This window comes from Nylanderia fulva, unplaced genomic scaffold (genome assembly GCF_048542155.1).
Source record: "Nylanderia fulva isolate GAGA-0341 unplaced genomic scaffold, ASM4854215v1 Scaffold4, whole genome shotgun sequence".
In the NCBI taxonomy this organism is placed as follows: domain Eukaryota; kingdom Metazoa; phylum Arthropoda; class Insecta; order Hymenoptera; family Formicidae; genus Nylanderia; species Nylanderia fulva.
This window is the reverse complement of record NW_028190476.1, coordinates 106,937-128,349: the sequence shown is the minus strand read 5'-3', so window position 1 is coordinate 128,349 and position 21,413 is coordinate 106,937. Positions and strand designations below refer to the sequence as shown.

At 32.1% G+C, this 21,413-nt stretch overlaps 1 protein-coding gene across 3 annotated transcripts; it reads left to right on the top strand.

Moving 5' to 3' along the window:
* Nucleotides 1–3,281: 3,281 nt before the first annotated feature.
* On the top strand, nt 3,282–21,369 carry Alk (Anaplastic lymphoma kinase). Of its 3 annotated transcripts, none has more exons than XM_029320676.2 (25): nt 3,282–4,227; nt 7,719–8,358; nt 8,542–8,740; nt 8,836–8,963; nt 9,408–9,539; nt 9,679–9,834; nt 9,963–10,111; nt 11,326–11,498; nt 11,580–11,674; nt 12,071–12,160; nt 12,637–12,826; nt 13,263–13,410; nt 13,826–13,984; nt 14,243–14,390; nt 14,507–14,698; nt 14,875–15,120; nt 15,209–15,307; nt 15,415–15,610; nt 15,821–16,100; nt 17,194–17,486; nt 17,762–17,987; nt 18,119–18,235; nt 18,316–18,594; nt 19,082–19,531; nt 20,173–21,369. In XM_029320676.2, exons 2-25 carry the CDS (start codon nt 7,980–7,982, stop codon nt 20,218–20,220), a joined length of 4,572 nt encoding a protein of 1,523 aa, XP_029176509.1. In that variant the 5' UTR covers nt 3,282–4,227; nt 7,719–7,979; the 3' UTR covers nt 20,221–21,369. The 3 variants fall into 3 exon arrangements, with proteins under 3 accessions (XP_029176509.1, XP_029176508.1, XP_029176510.1); XM_029320675.2 differs by having other exon boundaries at nt 8,542–8,758; XM_029320677.2 differs by lacking the exons at nt 7,719–8,358; nt 8,542–8,740 and having other exon boundaries at nt 3,283–4,227.
* Nucleotides 21,370–21,413: the final 44 nt, after the last annotated feature.

Sequence of the window (21,413 nt, the reverse complement as noted above, 5' to 3'; positions counted from 1 at the left end):
AGAGAAGAAATTTATCGTGTTTTATAAATACCGTAAGAAAATATTTTAAAAAATTCAAGATAAAAGAAATTTATCGATACGCAAGAGAAACACTTGAGTATAAAAATTGGTACTTATAATAATATTTATACAATTTCGTCAAATACAATTAGAGATATTCGATGACAAACACAACCCAAAAATCAAGTATTATTGTCAAAAATAAAATCTTGTCCGTTTAACAAATTACAATAATTTACTCTATACTCTATACTCTATAGTAGTTGGGTGTCTCTCGAAAAAACGAACGTAAAACGTTCCGTTATTTCATCATAACTTTGGAAAATTAATTTATTTTTTAATTTTTTAATGCATAATGCACACGAAAACAGATGACGGAAATAATTTGCAAGCATTCTCGAAGCTATATATATTAACTTGGAAATATTTCAACTTGATAATTTTTAAGAAACAAATCTTATGTTATCTATTTTATGAAGAAAATTGTTGTTTTGTTTCTCCCAAAAATGTAATTAAGGCATTACAAAATGTAAAAGAATGTATAACATAAATATAATCTATGCTACGCATATGAAATATTTCTCAAGTTTATGGGCAAATTTTGTAGAAGCCACATTTTGCTTTTATACCCGTTTTATTTTGCGCATATCGAGCGTGCGAGTGTTGCGGAACAACTTTCCCAGAGAGAGGAGGTAAAGTGCGATATACCAGATTTAACCAGATAAGAAAAGCAGATATATATGCAAGAGGAAAGGAGATTGCGATGGGGCAAGCGGTGACATAATGAAAAAAATATTAGCATCGCGTCTTCTGTTTTGCGTGTGATTATTTTTATTATTTGGCAAAAAAGAAACACAAAGTAAACTTTTCCACAACAATAATTGAAAAATATTCACGTAAGGAAATAAAACGTGATAAAACTAAAATTCCAATTCCAATTCCAAACTCCAATTTTTTAGAAAAATTAAATTTTAATAAAGTGCACATCTTCAAATTTGTAGATAAACAAGTATATTTTTTGCGATCTGCCTCATTATAAATTACATATGAAATTTATTACAATTTATACGTAAATTTTTACATTATAATACACTTGCTGCGTTTAATTACATTAGAGTCATATAATGTACCAAGATATCTATATATTCTTATCGGTTCTAGCAAGATCTAGAGAGAATATGTGAAGACACTATAGTTTTTTATTAAAATAGTCATTCGTTTCGACATATATATATATATATATATATATATATATATTATTTTGCGTATACTTGATGCCAGTTTGCGTTCAAGATCGGTTTAGTAAATTGAAAAAAAATTAGATTCTTTCAATTCTCTTTCTTTCGATCCTCTTATCATTTTAATGTTCTAATTTTCAATATTTTACACATGTATGTTTATAATAAAAAACGTGTTATATTTATTTCTGCGCATATACTTATCTAAAGAAAACATCGATTCAAATCATCAAATATTTTGCACTATATACTTAACTTTTTGTATAATTCGCTAATAACAAATCAAAATCGAAAACGATCGCGAGCGAGAAAATAATAAGTTTGAACGTCTTGAGCGTTATATGTATATGTAAATATTTGCCCATTATTTTTCTTTTTTTCATTCATTCGAGAACCTCTATAATTTATTATTTATACAGTTTAATGAAAATTTTTAGGACATTGATACGGAATTATTACATACCTGCTGTGCTATATGATTACGCAAGCTGCAAATGATTAAACATATAGACAAGATTTATTAGAGTTTTAACGAAACAATACGAAAATTTAATGGCGCATGAAAGTAAATCACGTAATATTCTATTTTTAATGAAAAAATAATGCAAAATGAATTTTATATTTTATTTTACTAATATGGCATGTGTACTCGCATGTACACACATTTGTTTTAGATATTTATATATATAATAATTAACCTTCTCAATAAAACATTTTAATTCTGTCATATGTGTATAATATTTCCTTTGGTTTTAAATAATTATATTTTATTAAGTATAAGACATATTATATATACATATACTATGTATATGTATATATGTAAAGAGTGTTGACTCCAGAAAGTGTGTCTTGTTGGACGGGGTTAGCTCTCATCAGGGGTGAAGACTGGCAAACATCATAATAGGAAAGCTTATACATACCACCTGGGCAGATCGTCAACAAGGACTTCTACAAAGAAGTTCTCAAAAGACTCAATCACAGAGTCACCCGCGTCCAGCCAGAGATCCGGTCGTCATGGAGACTCCACCATGACAACGCGCCGAGTCACACCGCCTTCGTTGTCAACTCCTATCTGACCCGGATCGGTGTTTCAACGGTGCCACAGCCCCCCTATAGCCCCGATGTAGCCCCGGCAGACTTCTTTTTGTTCCCAAGGGTGAAAAGGGAGCTGAAAAGAAAGCATCTGGAGACCCTGGACAACATTCAAAACACCACGACGAGGTGCTTTAACAGCATTCCGAAAAGCGAGTTCCAGAGGGCCTAGAGATGCATGGAAAACACGTTGGCAAAGGTGTATAGACGCAGGAGGAGACTATTTTGAAGAGTATTAAGTTGTATTACATGTTTGATCACAATAAATCTATTTTTTTGAAAAAAGGCTCATTACTTTTGGGACAAACCCTGTATATTTATATTCCTTCGTGTATTTCTTCAACTTCTCTTTTCTTTATCTCTTTTCGCACTATACCTTCTCTTCTCTCTTTCTCTCTCTCTCTCTCATATTCTTTTTGCGTTTGTTTTTGCCTCGTTGTCATCTTTTTCTGTTACATATCTTCTTTTTCACTACCTTTTTCTTTCTCAGGTTTACATTATTTATTGTTAATATTAAAAAAATCAAAACAAATTATATTATTATATGCAATTTTGAGTTAGATGTATCCGATATTATTTCACACGCGGGGTGTCTATATATCGCGTTAAGATGTTGAAACAAAATATCCTTGATACTAGCGAGAGTACAGATTCGATTGTTGTTGGAAACAACGGTTACGGATGAACGATCGATCGATATTCGTATATCAATATCCGCGATATCGGAATAACAACGCGACGAAGAACGTTTAACAAAATAAGAGAGTTTCGAATGCTCGTAAAATATGTATGCCTCGTGCGATGTCTTCGATCGCGAGATGATCGTTCGTCACCTCTTCATCCCTCGAACCCCGCTGAGGTTCGAGGTGAGAGGCGGGGGCGGGGGCGGGAGAGATCGGGAGAGACGCGGGTCGTAATCTCCCCGTACGGTCCACGCGCGTGCGGAGAGAGAGTGCGCGCTGCTCCGTCGCGAAGCCCAGATTCCGGACGGAACGACACCCTGCGCCCTGCGGTAGCCACGGAGGACGCAACGGATATATCTCGAGTCGACACGAATTGTCGTCTTTCATCTCCGGGCGTGAAACGCGTTAAACGGCTGGGGGTCGCGCCTTAAAAGCTCTTTAGCTACCCGCGAGAAACCGGCGTTGGTGAATTAAATGGTTCAGAGATCGCGGGACGACGTTTCGCCAAGAGAAGTGTGCGAGAGCGAGAGTCGCGCGCGCGACAGCCGATCGATAGCGCCGAAAAGCGGGCGGAAAGAGCGCGGCTCGATCTTTGCTGATACGCGCTCCAGAGATATACTCTGTCTGTGCGATACCACCGTCTCGTCTCGTCTCGTGCGTTCGTTACGCATATGTGATCTCGCGATGCACGCGATGCACGCGCGCACGCGTGCGTGTCTACGCATAGGCGGGATAGTCTAACGCGATCTTACTGTGCAAAATTCCAAAAGGCGTTCAAGGATTTTTGTCCATTTGTTTCGAGCGAGAGAGAAAGATATTATCGAGAGACTAGAGACGCCAAGTTTAAATTTGATCGTACATCGAGTGTTTCGGTTCGAAGGAAAGAGAGATAGAGAAAAAAGAGATACTGTCTTCTTTACTGATACTTTATACTAATCAACGTTTGTCGTGCGAACGCATAGTTGCTGTGCTTCAGACAGTCTTATTGTTAGACGCAATAAACTTATTCGATACTTTGTTAAATAGACCTTTTTCGATAGAGACTGTGGTAGCATTTATCGTGTGCTAAGTATTTGACAAAGGATATTGATGTACCAATCATTACAGTGTGACTCTTGTCGATGTGTCCTGTATATGCTGGCGAGTTGTCTGATTACTGCTAGAATTTCGGATGGTAAACCGGAAGCGATACTAAAAGGGCTGCTCCATCAAAAGTACGTGGTAACATGGCATATATGTACTATCATCAATTACTTTACAGCATTCTAATTGTGTCGAAATCTCAATTATTTCACGTATTGGTACATATATTTACACTTCACATACATTTTGATAAAATGTATATATTATATTTTATTTTGTGATATTAAAATATTCTTGTTTGATAAATATTTGCGATCTCATAATGTAAAATATTTTTTTCATCTCGTATAATTATATAATTATACCACAAAAAAAAATATATTTGACTCTTTTTATAATGACAAAAAGCTAAAATATAAAACATATCATTATACATATACAGAGAAAATTTCATCGTTATTTAAGCGCAAAAGTATATTATTAAATAGCTAATGTTGACTTCATCAGCATCAAACTATCGCGAAAAAAATATACAAGGTTCTCTCCAAGATTTTCTTTAATAATAATCACCAAAAGATGTCTGCATCGTAATCATTCTGTGACATTATGGTCTTAAATATATAGTTGATAGCGATTGGACATTTATTAAAATGATTATGCAAATGTTAAAAAAAGATTTACTTGACAAATTCTCAAATTTTTTGTTTCAGTAATATTGAATAAATATTTGAATAAATAAATAAATAAATAAATATATATATATATATATATATATATATATATATATATACATATGTATATGCATTAATATATAAAAGAGCACATCTACGTGTCTTTGCTCTCGGACATATTGTTAAAGATAAAAATATCAAAGAAGAGAGACTATTATATGTATGTATATGTACTAATAGAAAAAAGTTAAAATATACCTACAATTTCAGCTTTGACAATATTTTCGTATCTTTCGATACTCCGTATCTTCAGAGACAATTTAAATTTAATATTCTAAATGCTTCAGCTAATATAAAAAACGTAAAAAGATATATAAGTATTAGTCAGATATAATTTTTAAAATAGTTAATATCCTGAAATGCGATACAATTGTAAATATGTAGATTCATAGTAGTATCCTTTGCATAACAAACAATTATATTGCAAAATTTAGTATCGTTTGTAATTGCATAAGTATGTGAATTTTTACAAATATCATGCAACAATAAGCATCGGTCGATGGCTCTAGACTCTTGGAACTTGATGAGAATAGGCACTTCCGGATTACGTTACTAGAATGATTACTTGAACGAGGGTGCGATATAATATCTACGAGAATGATCGTAGCAACTCGACCACTCGAATCCTCCTCCGGAAGAGGTAGAGGGTGGGGGCCGCGAAAAAACGGACAGCAAAATACTTTTCTCAATTGCTGTTAACGAGACACAAGGAACAGACAGATTGTGTGGCTCGGAGCACGATATGACATTCTACATACAGTATGTTTTAAATCGTTGCATTGCGTTTACGTATTTTTACGGGCAACATATATTAAGAATTGAATTCATTACAATCAAAAGTTTCGAATTATTAGTGTAATGTCGTATTATTATGATACATATAATATAGAGTATTTTATAAATAAATCATCAACAACGTGACGTAATAATTTATCATTACGTGAATTTATCTTTATATATATATATATATATATATATATATATATATATAAAAGTAAGTAAAATATTTTTCCAAATAGATAAGTAAGAAAAATGTTGCTAGGGATAATAATATAAAAATAAAACGATATAATTGACACGCAACTAAAAACTTTGTGTTTTTGGAATATCTATACATTTCATGTGTGTATAATATATATATGTATGTGTTATATGCATATATATAATTCAAATGAAGAGAAAGAGAGTTCTCTTTTTTCGGATATCTCCTCCGCATTTTTTATTTTTGCAAATTTTTACAGTAACACGTTTGAATGCGGATAGAGCAATCAGTTGAAAAGCAGAAAATCTGTCATTCTATTCTAATGTATTTTTCTCCTTGATAAAAAATCTTGATAAAAAATCTTGATCGTGACATCAAGTATTTCGGTAGCTTAGTTGAACTTTTTAGAATTTTTTTAGAATATATATAAAAAACTTGAATAATCACCTTTATCCTATGATTTCTATAAACACGCGATTGATTGGCAAGTGTGCGAACATTAAGTATATAGGATCCGATCGATACCTCGTTGTCGGATATATCGTGTTCAAGAGGACCAAAAGATTTGGTTATTCGGAAGAATGGATATTAAACCATGACTTGCTATTACAGTTTTGAAGAGAATTTTTATTTCGAGCAATTCTCATCGCTTTCGTAAGATGAAGGCAAGTAAAAATGTTGTTGAATCATTCCGCGATAATATTGCGCTTTGACAATGATCATTGCATCGTTCGCCAAATAGAGAGTGTATATAGATGCAATTAATCGATAGGATTAATTGTTACTTTTTAAGCAATTTTCGCCACAATTCGTATTAACAAATGGACTTGATAGTATAAAAAAGCATATAAAAAGTTATAATTGAATAAATATTAACAAAAGTTTAATCTAAACCTAAATGTTCGAGCGAAACCTAAACGTAAAGCAAAGTAAAACGACTTGAGTTTAACAATAAGCAAAATTGAAAACTGCAGCGCTCTGTAGTTAAAATTAGAACTAGTTAAAACTAAAGTTTAATCTAGATTTATAACTTAAAACATTCCTATTATTGATTTCAATTTTTTATTTAAAAATTTACAAGAGTTGAAAAATATTCCTCAAGTTAGTAAAACTGCATATATAAGTATTTATCTATAACTATTTATGTGTGATTCTGAATAAATTTAATTGTTATAGGCTGTGTCCCAAAATTTACTACAGTGCTGAAAATTTATAGTTCACGTATATTATAGATTTTCAACACTGGCAGTAATTTTAAAATACGGTCATAGATAAATATATATATTTCTTTGTGTGCATTTATTTCATATTTTCGAAAGAATTCTTCTCAATCTTAAAAAGTTAAAAGAAAAACAAATACGATTAATACAGAGTCAAATGCAAATTCTATTTTGTTAGTTTATAAATATTATAACATTAATGGCATCTAAAATATCATCGATGGCAGAAAATCGGCATAACTTCGTTTCTGCGCGTCTATCGGAAATTAAGAGATATACATATGTATATCGAGAAATCAATTAATCCATCTCCGATATTCGCGATTTTGTTTTAGTCTCATAATCCAATTTACAGTTTTCTCCCTTTTTTAATTTTTCAACCTCTGTCATCCGTTTTTTTTATCATGCAACGGTAAGATGTGAAATTTTTAATGTTGAATTTTACAAATGCGAGCTTAAAATGTACAAAGTGAACATGTATTTAATGTTGCATCATTATTTTATAAAAGCACTGTGTATTAAAATTAATATTTTAAACGATGATAATAATATAATATAATATGCAACTTTTTAAGCAACAATTTTCAATTAAATATATGTATGTACATGGTACATGTTTTTATATATATATATATAATAAAAATATATGCGTATATAAAAATAAATATAAAATATCTATTTGATTTCAGTATTATAGACAATGGAAGATGATCATCACCAGAAAGATCCACATTCAAACTCATAACTGTGTTTATCGTCGTACATTTCTCATCATCGATCGCATTTTTGAAAGATGCCGCGCACTTTCGACATCCTCTTAAAAGTAAATTTACGAAAAGCAACTACACTCACAAAATTATGTTCAGTATCACAAAAAGGCAGAGCATGCAATGTCGTGCGTGACCTTATCAGGAACTATTAAACGATCGATTTAACAAAATCGCAGAGTAATGATCAGAGACGTACGACTGAAGCTGGCGATCACCACCGCGGGTTACAATCAAGCGAGTTGCAAGTGTGATCGTCGGCACGTGTCTATACATGGCGGTGGCAGTGGATCTTTGCTTCGATTCGTTCTGATTTTCTATTGCGTCGTGGTAACCTGCGGCGGCGGCTTGAAGCACAAGACGATGCATGAAAAAATTAAGGAAATTAAGGAAATGTTTAGAAAAACGAGTGAATCACCTTTCGGCCACTGTAATATGGAGGTAGAGACATGCGACTGGTCTTGGGATAGAAGTCCTAAAAGGTTTAGGAAAGTCATGGCATCATCAAATAGCACACTGTCAAAATATTTTCCGACCACGGATGCTGATGATACCGCAAACGGTAATTTTGGGCTAGTTATTTTTTAAAAAATTAGAGTAAAAATTTAAAAAAAAATTGAGAGAGAGAGAGAACGCTAAGAGCTCAAAATACTTTTTAGAAATAGAATTTAGCTAAATAAATAAAATTATAAAATGACTTGTATAATCAATTTTGTAAAAGAAAAAAATTAATTTGTCTTTCAAGGCCATTTCCTATGGTTAACCGGTAATGGGAGTGCTCAAATATGGTCACCTTCGATTTATCGTACCAATCCGGGTTGCCACGTCGAATTTTGGCTTTACTTGGTGGAAATGGAAGGTGGATTCGTAAATATTGTCATACAAATTAACCCTGCTAATACAAGCTCAATCGCATACACGAAATTTTTGAATAATTATATGACGTATGTACAAAAACCGACGTATGTACAATTGTATTTGTATTATAATATATATTTTCAGAAAGAGAGATTAATATGTTGAATGAATGTTGTTTTAGATGGCAGAAAATGAGTTTCGAGTTACGCGCGGTCGATCAACCCTATGAATTAATTTTAGAGATATACTTGCCCTATCTCAATTCAAGTGTCGGCGTTGACAATGTTCGTCTAGTACATTGCTTCCCAGGTATTGCTAATAAAAATACTTATTTTATAATATTATTTAATGGTTTAATTAATTGAACACTTTGACCGTTATATATCACATAGATTACATGTTTGCAATCTTTTTGAAATTTGTGGCATTTGTATACGGGTAATGGTTCTATTCTCTGTTTATACGCACACGTATTTATTGTTTTGTACATGAAATTAAGCGACTGTGAATTGTATTATACATATATACAATTTTTGCAGTAGCAATTATACAATACAATATTATTAATTGAAAAAGAGGAGCATCTAAGTCATTTGAAGAAATAGCCATATAATTTTGAAGAAAATACAAATGCGGTTTATACATGATTGCAATCATATATAATGCGATTATATACTATTAATATTGAAAAAAATTAATGCACAAAAAAATGTAACTTAATAATTGAAACACAACAATTTTGCATCTATCTAGAACCTATGCCAGCCGGTGTCATTTGTCCAACTGGTTTGTTTCGATGTAACAACGGTTCTTGCTTGAATAGGACTCATGTCTGTGACTTTACAAAAGATTGCGCCGATGGTGAAGATGAAACATTCGAGTGCGGTGTGTTCATCAAAAATTCGTCCTTTTCTTTTTTATAATTTTATAATCTTTGTCAAACTTATGCTCTATATGTATATATTTAAGAGTAATTGTGCTAAATTTCTCATATATAAAACAAATATGTTGAAAATTTTAACAGACAAAATCCCTGAAAACGCAAGGTGTAACTTTGAGAATGGTTGGTGTGGGTGGACAAATGTTCCTGAAAGACCCTTAAATTGGACTCTTAATAAAGGCGCTACGCCAAGTTTAAGGACCGGACCTACTTATGATCATACTTATTGCAATGCAACAGGTGAGCATTTGAATTAGATGAAGCAAAGCGCGATATATCTATATATCTATATATATATATATATATATATATATATATATACATATATACAATAATATATATCGTTATCGCTCTTCCTTATTTGGCAGGAACTTATGCGTATGTGAATATGGCATCTAAAAATATACATGGCATGAATAATAAATATGGCAATCGAGGTACCATCGAAAGTCCATTATATAATCCAACACCACCTTATAGCAACAATTCTACTAGCCCTTATCATCGATCGTGTCAAGTATGTTTGTAATTGTTGTATTTTATCATTATAGTTTTTATTCATTTCGCTTTTAATTTATCTTAAATTGAAAGCAAACATTTGTGTTAATTTTATGAATGCTGTTTATATAGTAATAATAGATTCATTAGCGATATACATATACATATATCTATACATCTACATATATATAATATCTATAAATGTAATATATGCATATATACACTGAAGAAAATCCATGTACTTTTACATGAAAATTACTTATTCAAAACTGAAAAAATCACTTAATTATCACTGTAATTTTTTTCCATATTTTTTAAGTAAAAATACATATTAATGTAAAAATATATATAAAATATAGATAAAATTACTATTGTTATGCAAAAATTACTTGTAATTTTAAATTTAACGTTTTTATTTTATTAGAATTTTATAAGCATTTATCTATGTTTTATTTATAACATTATTTTACAGCATTTATACATTACTAATATTATTCCTATATGTATAACTCCACTTTCAATGGAAATATTTTTAACCTTGAAAATATATAAGAATAAATGACATATGAAATTACATAATTTGTAATCTTCCATATATAGATAACAATATTGCATGATTATGCTGAGTCGAAAAAAAAATCCAGCAGAATCATGTAATTTCACACAAATATTTTTTTCGGTGTGTGTGTGTGTGTGTGTGTGTGTGTGTGTATCACTATATATAAACAGTAAATTGGCAAAAATGAATAAAATCGATGTTGTGTCGATATGTTATATACTCTAACTAAAGATATAAATTTAATTCACATGACACACACACACACACACACACACGCACACGCACACACGCACGCACGCACACACACATGTCCAATATTAATGTCCAAGTAACCTTTTTATTAATTTATTCGATGCGATGTAACACTTGCTTATTTAATTTTGAAATACAATATATGCTGCAACGTCAATTGTCAATTATATTATTCGGTGTTGTCTATCTCTCTACTACGAATGATTATGATATATGAATATATGATGATATTAGACACGACGTGTCTTTTATTGCAAATGCCCCTGTAGAAAATGATATTAGCAAATGCTCTTTTGAGAAAATGATATTAGAAATATTCATCGAGGTAACGTCTATCATAGTGCGTGTATCATATCGTTCTGCGTGAGAGAGGTTTCTTATGTGCCTTCAATTTTTCTTATGAATGACACAAACGCTTCTAGATACGCTTTTTCTACCACAAGTACGGTCCGCATACCGCATCTTTAGGACTTTACCTGGTCGAAATAAAACCAAATGGAAATCATACCATCAGATTGTGGTGGTCTCCTTACAATAGTAAGAAGAGTGACATGTGGTATAAGGAGGCAGTTGCTTTACCTAACATAACATTTAGGTAACTGTAAAAAAATACAACTATAAATGCATACACATAATGCAAAATTTGATTAATTTTTTCGGCACTTATTATTTATAGGTACGTTTTGCAATTCGAGGCGGCCAAAGGGATTTCTTCGAAAGGTGATATAGCAATTGATGATATTTCCTTAAGTCCGGAATGTTTCGCCATTGGTAACTTCAATAAATCTATATATATTATATTGTAGATATTATATGTGTTAAGTATATATTACATACACACACACACAGAGAGGATTGTTTAAAGATTCAGTCATCGCACAGATGATCTCGTGACAATTGTAGAGCTAAAATATTTTGCCAATTGTTTCTATTTCAGTACCTAACAGCATAATTTTTTTCTCGATTAAAAAATAACAGCAGATAAAAATTTACTGCCTCACAAGAAAATCTTTCGAAAAAAATTAGAGTCGAATTAGCCTTCTTATTTATCAGTTTAAAGAAGTATGACAAATCGATATAAAAATCACAGACAAATTAATCACAGTATTCAGCATGGTATTATATGTAAAGTTACGTATACAGTTTTTCAAACGTTCTTTTATTCAGGAGTTCCACCGGAAGTTGTAGGCAACTTTAATTATTACAATCCCAAAATTGACAATCCGGTACAGCATCCGGATTTCGTAAACGAGACAGGTACGCAAAATAGAGATGCATTTATTCTCATTAAACTTATTGATATATTTATTGATGAAACGCTATATTTATTATAAAATAAAGTAAAGTGTGTGTTAGTACAGTATTTTGATGGAATGCTTTACTTTTGTTGCACGATTTTATCTTTTTAATAAGATTTTTCTTATGCTAATAATATAATTTTAATATAGTATTTTTTAACATTATCTATTCATAGTTTAGATTTAAAACAGAAATTCTTTACACTAAATCAAGAATTAAATATTCGAAATTTTATCATTTTTTTAGTACAATTACTTTCTCTAAAAATTGCTTTATTTAAAAAAGATAATTAATTATTTTCAAATAATAATCAAAAAAGCTGGTCACTCCGGTCGAGGTATGCTGTAGCGGAGTTGTTTATTATGTTATTTACATATATGCGAGAAGTTATCGTGTCTTTTAATTATCAAATTATTCGAATGTGTTAATTTCAGTTATTGAGATTACTACTTGCGGAGCTACTGGCAGGACAGGCCCTATTATCGACGAATGCGCCGAGAAATATAATAGCACCAATGTAGAATTGATTGTGCCATCGTCGATATCAGATCAGGAGAATATGCCGGCAATCTTTAATTCAAATGGAGTTCAACGATGGACCGCACCACGTGGTGAATACTACACGTTAGTAGATGCCAAAAAATATACAATTAGAATTAATAATAGAGAAAAGTCATGTTTCATATTAAAAATACGCAAGAGGAATTATTATTTCCTTTACTATATTATACATACATACATACATATATATATATATATATATATATATATATATGTATACAATATATATATTATATATATAGTAAGTATAGTAAGTATACATATAGTAAGTATGCAAGTATACAATATATATATATATATATATATATATATATATATATATTGTATACTTGCTATTGTATATTTGCTATCGTGTTTAATTAATTTAAGAATTGTACTTCTTACTTGTTGAAATGATTCGTGTGAGAGACGCAAAAATGATGAATAGGATATTATTATATAAAGAAATCACAAAAGAATATTTTAATCTATTCAATTAGTAAATTGTCTCCAAAAACAGTTTAATTGGCGTTGGAGCACGAGGAGGACAGGGCTCTGGTGGTACGGGTAGCGCTTTGGGTGCTCTTGTTCGCGGTGTGGTAGAGCTTCAAAAAGGCGACCAACTATATTTTATAGTAGGTCAAGCGGGAATAGATGCATGTTCCAAAGTGAGTGTACAAAAATACAAAGTAAATAGAAATTTAAATAGAATAAGTAAATAGAATTTTTTACAAGTAACTTATTCAACTTTGAACATTTTTTTAACAACTTCTTTATTACATTATTTTAAAGTAGAGTATACTAAACGTTTTTATTCTTACTGCGATAGAGTTAAATAGTTTATGTTTATGCAAATTACGCAAGTAAAAATAATGAGAAATATTATTAATTTTCCGATTATCAAAGTAGATTTCTTTTTCAAAGGCAAAATAATTTTATATGAAATTTTTATTCTGTCTTATAATTTATTTTCACATATACCTATATATATATAATTATCGTTTTCTCTCAGTTGCACCGAGGTCAATTATAAGACTTTATATTTATGCATAGAATTTATATTGTTGTTATATTATTATCTAGAATCTTGGCATGAACAAAATCAGTTGTCAATCAACGGATCAATCGCTCGAGTTTTCAAAGCATACACCAGCCGGCGTTCCATCGAAAGTGCGAGAAGTGAAAAGACTCGAGTTTAAGAATGGTGGTGGTGGCGGCGGTGGTGCAACAGTTATTTTTGCAGTAAATAATAATTTTGTAATTTTTTAATACCTTTGATATAAGTAAGAGAGAATGAAAATGTCTAAAGTGACGCGTCAATACACTGCTAAGAAAAAAAGAATGTGTCATATAGATTTTTTTTCTTTTTCCTAGTTTTTTTTTTATTATAGTAGTAATATATAGATACTTGTGTGGAATAAAAGTCTTACTTTTCTCAGTTTTTCACTACTAATTTTCCACCATTATGCAAATTTAATGTATTTCTTTAAATGATTGTAGCTAAGAGCTAATGGTAAACCAGAACCTATCTTAATCGCGGGTGGTGGTGGTGGTTTGGGGCGAGGTCAAGTGATTGACGATGGATTACAACACGGACGTGGTCCTATTTTGACGAGTAGACTTTCTCCGTCCGTAGCAAAAGACATAGGTAATTAGCCATTTTTTACTTGTGTACTTATGTAAAATCTCAAAATATTTTTTTTAAAGAGCGACAACCTTTGAGTAAAAAATGGAAACTTGAGTATAATCTCGCAATTTACTTAGGTGGACCTGGTGGTAGTTGGGACGGTTTGTGGACTAACAATTCCGATCAACAAAATGTTGCGGGAATGCCACTGATTCATGGAGGTTTGGGAGGATTCGGTTGCAAATCCGGAAATAAAGATTATGGTAACGGCGGTTTCGGTGGAGGAGGGGGTGGTTGTCTAACAGGAGGCGGTGGCGGTGGTTATGTTGGTAAATAAGAATCTTAAATATTTAAATTCTCCTTGAATCTTTTGATTTTTTTATCCGGATTAAAAATGGAATAGACTGACAGTGGAATTAAAAAGTTAAAATAAATCTTACTAATTTATGTTATAATTATAACAATTCCCAGAATTAATTTAGAAATATAATTTTGTATTTTTTAGGCGGCAATACCGGATACGAGGATTCTGGAAATGGCGAGGGTGGTTATTCGTACGCCAGTCAGAAGCTCACTGATATTTATTTCAAAGCTGCAGCTCATTATGGCTCGGGCGAGATTCTCATTATACCCGCAATCAGTGGCTGCGGTTGTGATTATCGTTGCGTCGCACTCGATCCGCATTTGAGTGAAACTAAGTGTCTCTGTCCTCAGGGTTGGTTGCTCAGCAACGATTCTAAATCGTGTATTAGTAAGTACAGCCATATATAAAAAATCATCACGTTCATTTTATTTTATGCAAATATAAGCAAAGTGAAGAATTGTTTTGTAAATTTTAGTGACCGACGATTCCAAGGGTGTACATCAAACATATATGATACCGTTTGTAGTAGTAATCATTGGCCTATTCGCCATTATCGGAATTTGCCTAGTATCTTGTAAGTATATATACATCTCAAATATATCGCCATTTTTTATTAATTTTCTTATTTAATTTATATAAATTTGATATGCTTATTTATTTATATCGTGCATTTTTCGATAGATAAACGGTACCAAAACCAAAAAGAGCTTCTACGTCGCCGTCAAATGATGTTTGGAAATGGCACAGAGTTAACTGCACTGCGTGCCGTATCGGATACAATGATGACTGAATTTAACCCCAACTATGAATTCGCTGGCAATTTGTATAGCTTCAAAGATTTACCGCAAATACCCCGTGATTACATTACTTTAGTAAAGTTAGTATAAATACGTTCTAGTCAAGATTTCTTAAATTGATTAATCAATTAGTTGTATCAACTCTAGTAACTTTACAAGTTTTTGGCTTTCTTATAATTAAATTTTCAGAATTTTTCTACACACAGTCTAAATTTAAATAGGAAATAAGATTAAAAAAACTGATTTTAGTATATGAAATAAAATAAAAATGATTACATTTTTTAATACAGACCTCTCGGTCAAGGCGCTTTTGGCGAAGTTTTTCAAGGCGTATACAAATATAGACGCGATGAGGAACATCCTGTCGCTGTAAAGACCCTACCATCTTTATCTACAACACAAGCAGAAGCTGATTTCATGATGGAGGCATTGATAATGAGCAAATTTAATCATCCTAATATAGTACACTTTATCGGTGTCTCTTTTGACAAACATCCGAGATATATCGTTCTTGAGTTATTAGCCGGAGGAGATCTTAAGAATTTTCTACGTGAAGAAAGGCCTCGACCAGTAAGTATATTAATAATATCATTAACTCTCTTGAAAGAGAAAGTGAAACCAAAGATATGACCAAAGAGTGAGTATGCGAATTTAAATAAAGAAAAAAATATGACTGTTAGAAGATGTAATCTCTGTCACATAAATTAATACAAGAATTATTATATATAATATCAAGATTTGGTTCAAGAACGCTCGAATCGACGATTTACTAATTCTTTTTCAGAATTCTTTTTTTCCAATCGGATCGTAATTGTAATCAAATCAAAATTTTATAAATTTTATGATACTGAAACCGTATAAACCGAATTGATTAATTTTTTTATATAATTATCTTTTTTCAATGTTTTTTGTCAATTTTTACAATTCTACAATTTATTCTTGCACAGTAAAGAAATATGATAACGTTTCGAATCAAACGTTTGTGAGACATAATATCGTGCTATCATGCATTTTAAGATTATATTAGGTGACAATAGTTATTTTAGAAAATAATTTGTATTTAAAAAATAATTGTATTTCAAAAACAAAGCTGTAACATATACGAGATCTAAAATAACGAATGAGCATGGAATATATTTCTTTTCCGAATATATGGAATAATTTTATAAATTAAAATTAAAAGAATACTATCGATACTTTATTTTCCTAATTTTTTTATGTAGATCTCTGATTAAATTATTAGAAATTATTTTTAATCTCGTTTTTAATTATATATATTGTTAACAGTAATACTATTTTTCATTAATGATATTATTGGTTGTTTATTTATATTGTATTAAATATAAATTAAAATTTATTATTGAAACCCATATTGTGCATCATATTTGTAATTTCTATTTATTTTAGAATACACATATGTACAATTCAAACCCATATTGTGCATCATATTTGTAATTTCTATTTATTTTAGAATACACATATGTACAATTCAAACATTGAAGTATTTTCGGATAGAATATATTTTATTTCATTTTTGAAATAAACACGCGCATGTATATGTATACGTATACGTGTATGTATGTGCATACATACTATTACATACATATATACATACATACATACATATACACGTATATATAGCCATGTATTTTCAATTTTGTAGGATCGACCTACATCATTAACAATGTTGGATCTTATTATGTGTGGCTATGATGTCGCAAATGGCTGTAAATATATGGAAGAAGCACGTTTTATACACCGAGACATTGCCGCTAGGAATTGTTTATTGACTACCAAAGCACCAGGGCGTACTGTTAAAATTGCGGATTTCGGTATGGCTAGAGACATTTATCGAAGCGATTATTATAGAAAAGGTGGCAAGGCGATGCTACCCATAAAGTGGATGCCGCCAGAGAGTTTTTTGGATGGTATATTCACTACGAAAACCGATGTCTGGTGAGATTGTGTTTCATAATAATTTCATTTTTTCTTTAAACAATTTTTAATCTAAGAAATGTGCTTTACATTTTTCTGTTATTTATATTATTTATATGTATGTCTCGCAAAACTTGAAATTTTTACGAAAATACAAAAAAATGTTTCATCGATATGTAGCTTAGTATATGTATATTGCGAAGAAATGTAAGAAAAACTGCATGTGAATTCGTATATATGTATGTCAATTTTTGCTTTTGGTAGAAGATGCGGCATAATGTACAACTGATTTTTAGGGCCTTTGGTGTGCTCCTATGGGAGATTATGTCATTTGGATATATGCCCTACACCGGATGCGCAAATCGCGAAGTCATGTCGATGGTGACGACCGGAGGCCGTCTCGAAAAACCTGCAGGATGCCCAGATCCTATATACGGGATTATGACGCGATGCTGGCATCCGCAGCCCGATGATAGGCCAAGTTTTTCCACTATCGCCGAAAGGATTGGTTATTGTTTGCAGGTAAGAATGCAAGCCTAATCTATAATCTATAATCTTTATGGCAATCTTTTTTTCCTCTTTAAATAATTCTTTAAATAATCCTAGTTTTATTATTTAATCAATAAAATATAATAATCTTTTATTTTGCAAAGGATCCAGATGTGATAAATCATCCGACGCCTAATTTTGACATATTGCCGATTTGTGATCGTGAAATAACGATCATGAGACCAGATCCGGAAGCAGAATGCATCAATGTACAATCTGATGTTGGTATAGTTGTAAAATAATATGTTGTAAAATATTTTATTTTACCCGACGTGTATAAAAACTTTAACTTGTCTAACAGCTGGATGGATGCGGTTACATGCAACCGAGAATCATCGATCCCCGATCGGTGGCACATCGCGTAGGTCAAGCCGTGCGTGGCACCGCCTATAATTCTGAAAATGAAAAATTAAATAAAGGTTGCAAATCACACGGAAGAATTTTTTCAAGACCGGCAGAATGTCGGCAAGGAACATTTAGTTGCAATACGTACGACTCTAGCACAGATACTTTTGATCAAACCTACAGTGGCGACAACAATCATGAGGACGATCATGACGAGATGATGGAAGATTGCAAGGTGCATATTCGAGAAGTCCGCTAGTTACTTTAATTGTATTTAATTTATCATTATAAGACATCATTTCCTCTATTTAGATAAATAATAGAAATATCTATATTATAATGGAAAGAGAGAGAGGAGAGAGAATCTAACGCATAAAAAAATACGTTAACTTATCAATGTGTTAATAAATTTTATCAATAATAAAAGAGATAAATGTTTTATTGTGTTTAAGAAGAATTGAAATTTGTTGTTAGATCTGCTTAACTTTTTCTTTCTTATTTTAAAGATTGTATTAAAAACCTCTCTCTTTCTCTTTCTCAAAACTGTCATTAACACAATACGATTAGTTCTTTCTCGTATAACAATGTGTATATTATTATCATATTTCCTATCATTGAATCGTTGCACGCATTATCGAGTATCATTCCGAGTATATTGTCAAATATTTGCGCATGTCTCTACTATGCCATGCTAATATAACAAACAAATGTTATGTGGGCAGGATAAGCGCAGGATCGTCCGATCGGATCGAGATAACAGGATAATACATCGAACCAACATCGAAGACCGCGATAACGCAGACAACGGTAATAACCGTCCAGAGGAAGAATGTGATTTGACTGCCAATATCGATAATGCGATAACGGATCGCAGAAATGGCAATGAGAGTACAACGACTACCGATACCAATTCTGACTCTTTGATAGCGCAATCCTCGGACACCCCGCTCGACACGACAACCAACTCGTCGCCCAACACGCGCACTTGCTCACCGAGTCATACCACCGGCCTCAGCAATGTCAACAATGTCAACGGTATAGTAAAGAAAAGTACCTTGAAAGCGACATTGAGTTTGGATCCGAGCGCTCTTTGCAGAGGCACCATCCCTTATGAGAAGATTACAACGCGAACGCAACGTTCGAGCACACCAGGCAGTATGGAGCTAAGGAAGGTAATTTCACCTCCACCCTACATACGTCCTGCAAAGTTTCCATCCGATCGTGGTCCTTAATCTCGAAAATGCTTAAAATGCGTCTAGCATTGAACTCGTCTCAAACCAACTATACAATCTACAATTGAAGAGTTTACTCGATAAAGAATGTGTGTATGTGTATTGGTAATATAATAATATTTCTTAAAAAATGCATGTATCCAGATTTATAAGTCTTGTATCAAAACATATACACACAAATATAATCCGAAGGGGAATGTTTCTTTGAAAATAATGGTGAAAAGTGAAAGAGAAGATCGTGGAATTATAATATAATGTTGTATTGTATACATTACATATTTTTTGCACACGCTTTTTCAACTAGGATAAACTCCCTGGTTGCATATTCAATAATATATTTTTTAAAGATTGTAAACATTTTTTACACACACATACACAACACACAAAGAAAGGATTTTTTCATTCGACGGAATATGTAAAAGAGTTTTTAACTTTTATTATTGCATTTGAATAATAATTAAATAACAATCTCCTAAAAAGAATATTTATACCGTGATTAAAAATTTTGACATGTATGTATATATAGTTTTCCATTAATGTTCTCTTATCTATTTTACATTATCCTCGCTTTTGCAACGAAGGATTCCTTGGGTCACGAACTACCGAGGGAAGAAGAGTGCTCCTGCTGAGATTTATCCGAGGGGGGTTGACGAGGCTGCTCGAAGGCCGCGATCGCGGCCGCTCGTCGGTTGCCACTGCAAAGATCGGCCACGACGACTGCGGTTACGATGGACACGCAGCTCGTAGAACTCTCCTCGCCTACGTGGGCCCGCGACAATGAATACTCGCGTCGTTTCTATTCGGAGGAGACCCTCCTGTGAATAGAAACCACGTGTCGACGCTTCATGGCCGATGTTTCTTTGACGATACAAGCCAGTTTCCATAAAAAAGACTATTGTAAGTCGGCGGGAGAGATTGTTAAACGAATGTAATAGACTAGATTTACGTATGCAAATACATACAAGAAGAACGCGAAAGAGAATACTAAATACATAATATATTCAAGACGAGCTCATCAAGTGAATAAAATTCTATAATATCGTGATAACGAGATGAAACAGGAATTTATATAAATTTATTGGAAAATGACTCAAACAAAATGTTTGTGAGCGTAAATTAATCGAAGTGAAATCAACATGTAAAAAAATGCGAATATTTATGTATGTGTGTACTTCGAAACCGCAGATTAATAAACAGCCTTCGGATAAACAGCATTTATTCGAGCATGTAGCTTTAATCGAAATAATATGTGGAATTTGCATGATCGATTTTTAATTTATGCGAAAAAAGGAGAATGTTTTTTTTTTCTTACAATGTATGTACATATACTTGATATTTAAAGGTCTAACAAATGCGAGTAGTTTTGACACTATAAGGTATCCCTGATCTCTCGAACAGACGATTGTATCGTCTATCTGTCTAATCGGTAAGAATAGCAAACGGGATCGATTCGGATCCGAAAAATGTCACGTGATTGTTGAGTAAAGTGTGTTATATCGTAATATCGATGTAAAAGTCTCCGTAGGCTGATAGTCTACTTTGTGATTCATCTTTAACCAAAGAAGCAACGATATAAACTCGATCCTCGTCGATGCATTATCCATATTGTAAAGCGGATAACATTATGAGTACATCTTGGAAAGAAGGGAATAAAAAGAGCACGAGCCCTTTTTTATTTTTCTTACAATGACGACGTACTTTACGTACGCGTAGCGTATGAAAGTCAGTTACCATGTATCTATACGTGAAACGTAATAAAGGCGTGTTTATGAACTGTATTACTATTTCATCTTCTCTTCTCCCCCTCCCCCTTCCCCTCTTT

Bases quoted from the DNA above. Each gene is read 5' to 3' on its own strand.
- Alk (XM_029320675.2), top strand. From the start codon at position 7,980: ATGATCAGAGACGTACGACTGAAGCTGGCGATCACCACCGCGGGTTAC. The intron at 9,835-9,962 runs GTGAGCATTTGA...CTTATTTGGCAG, and splicing joins TACTTATTGCAATGCAACAG to GAACTTATGCGTATGTGAAT. The intron at 18,595-19,081 runs GTGCATATTCGA...TTATGTGGGCAG, and splicing joins AGATGATGGAAGATTGCAAG to GATAAGCGCAGGATCGTCCG.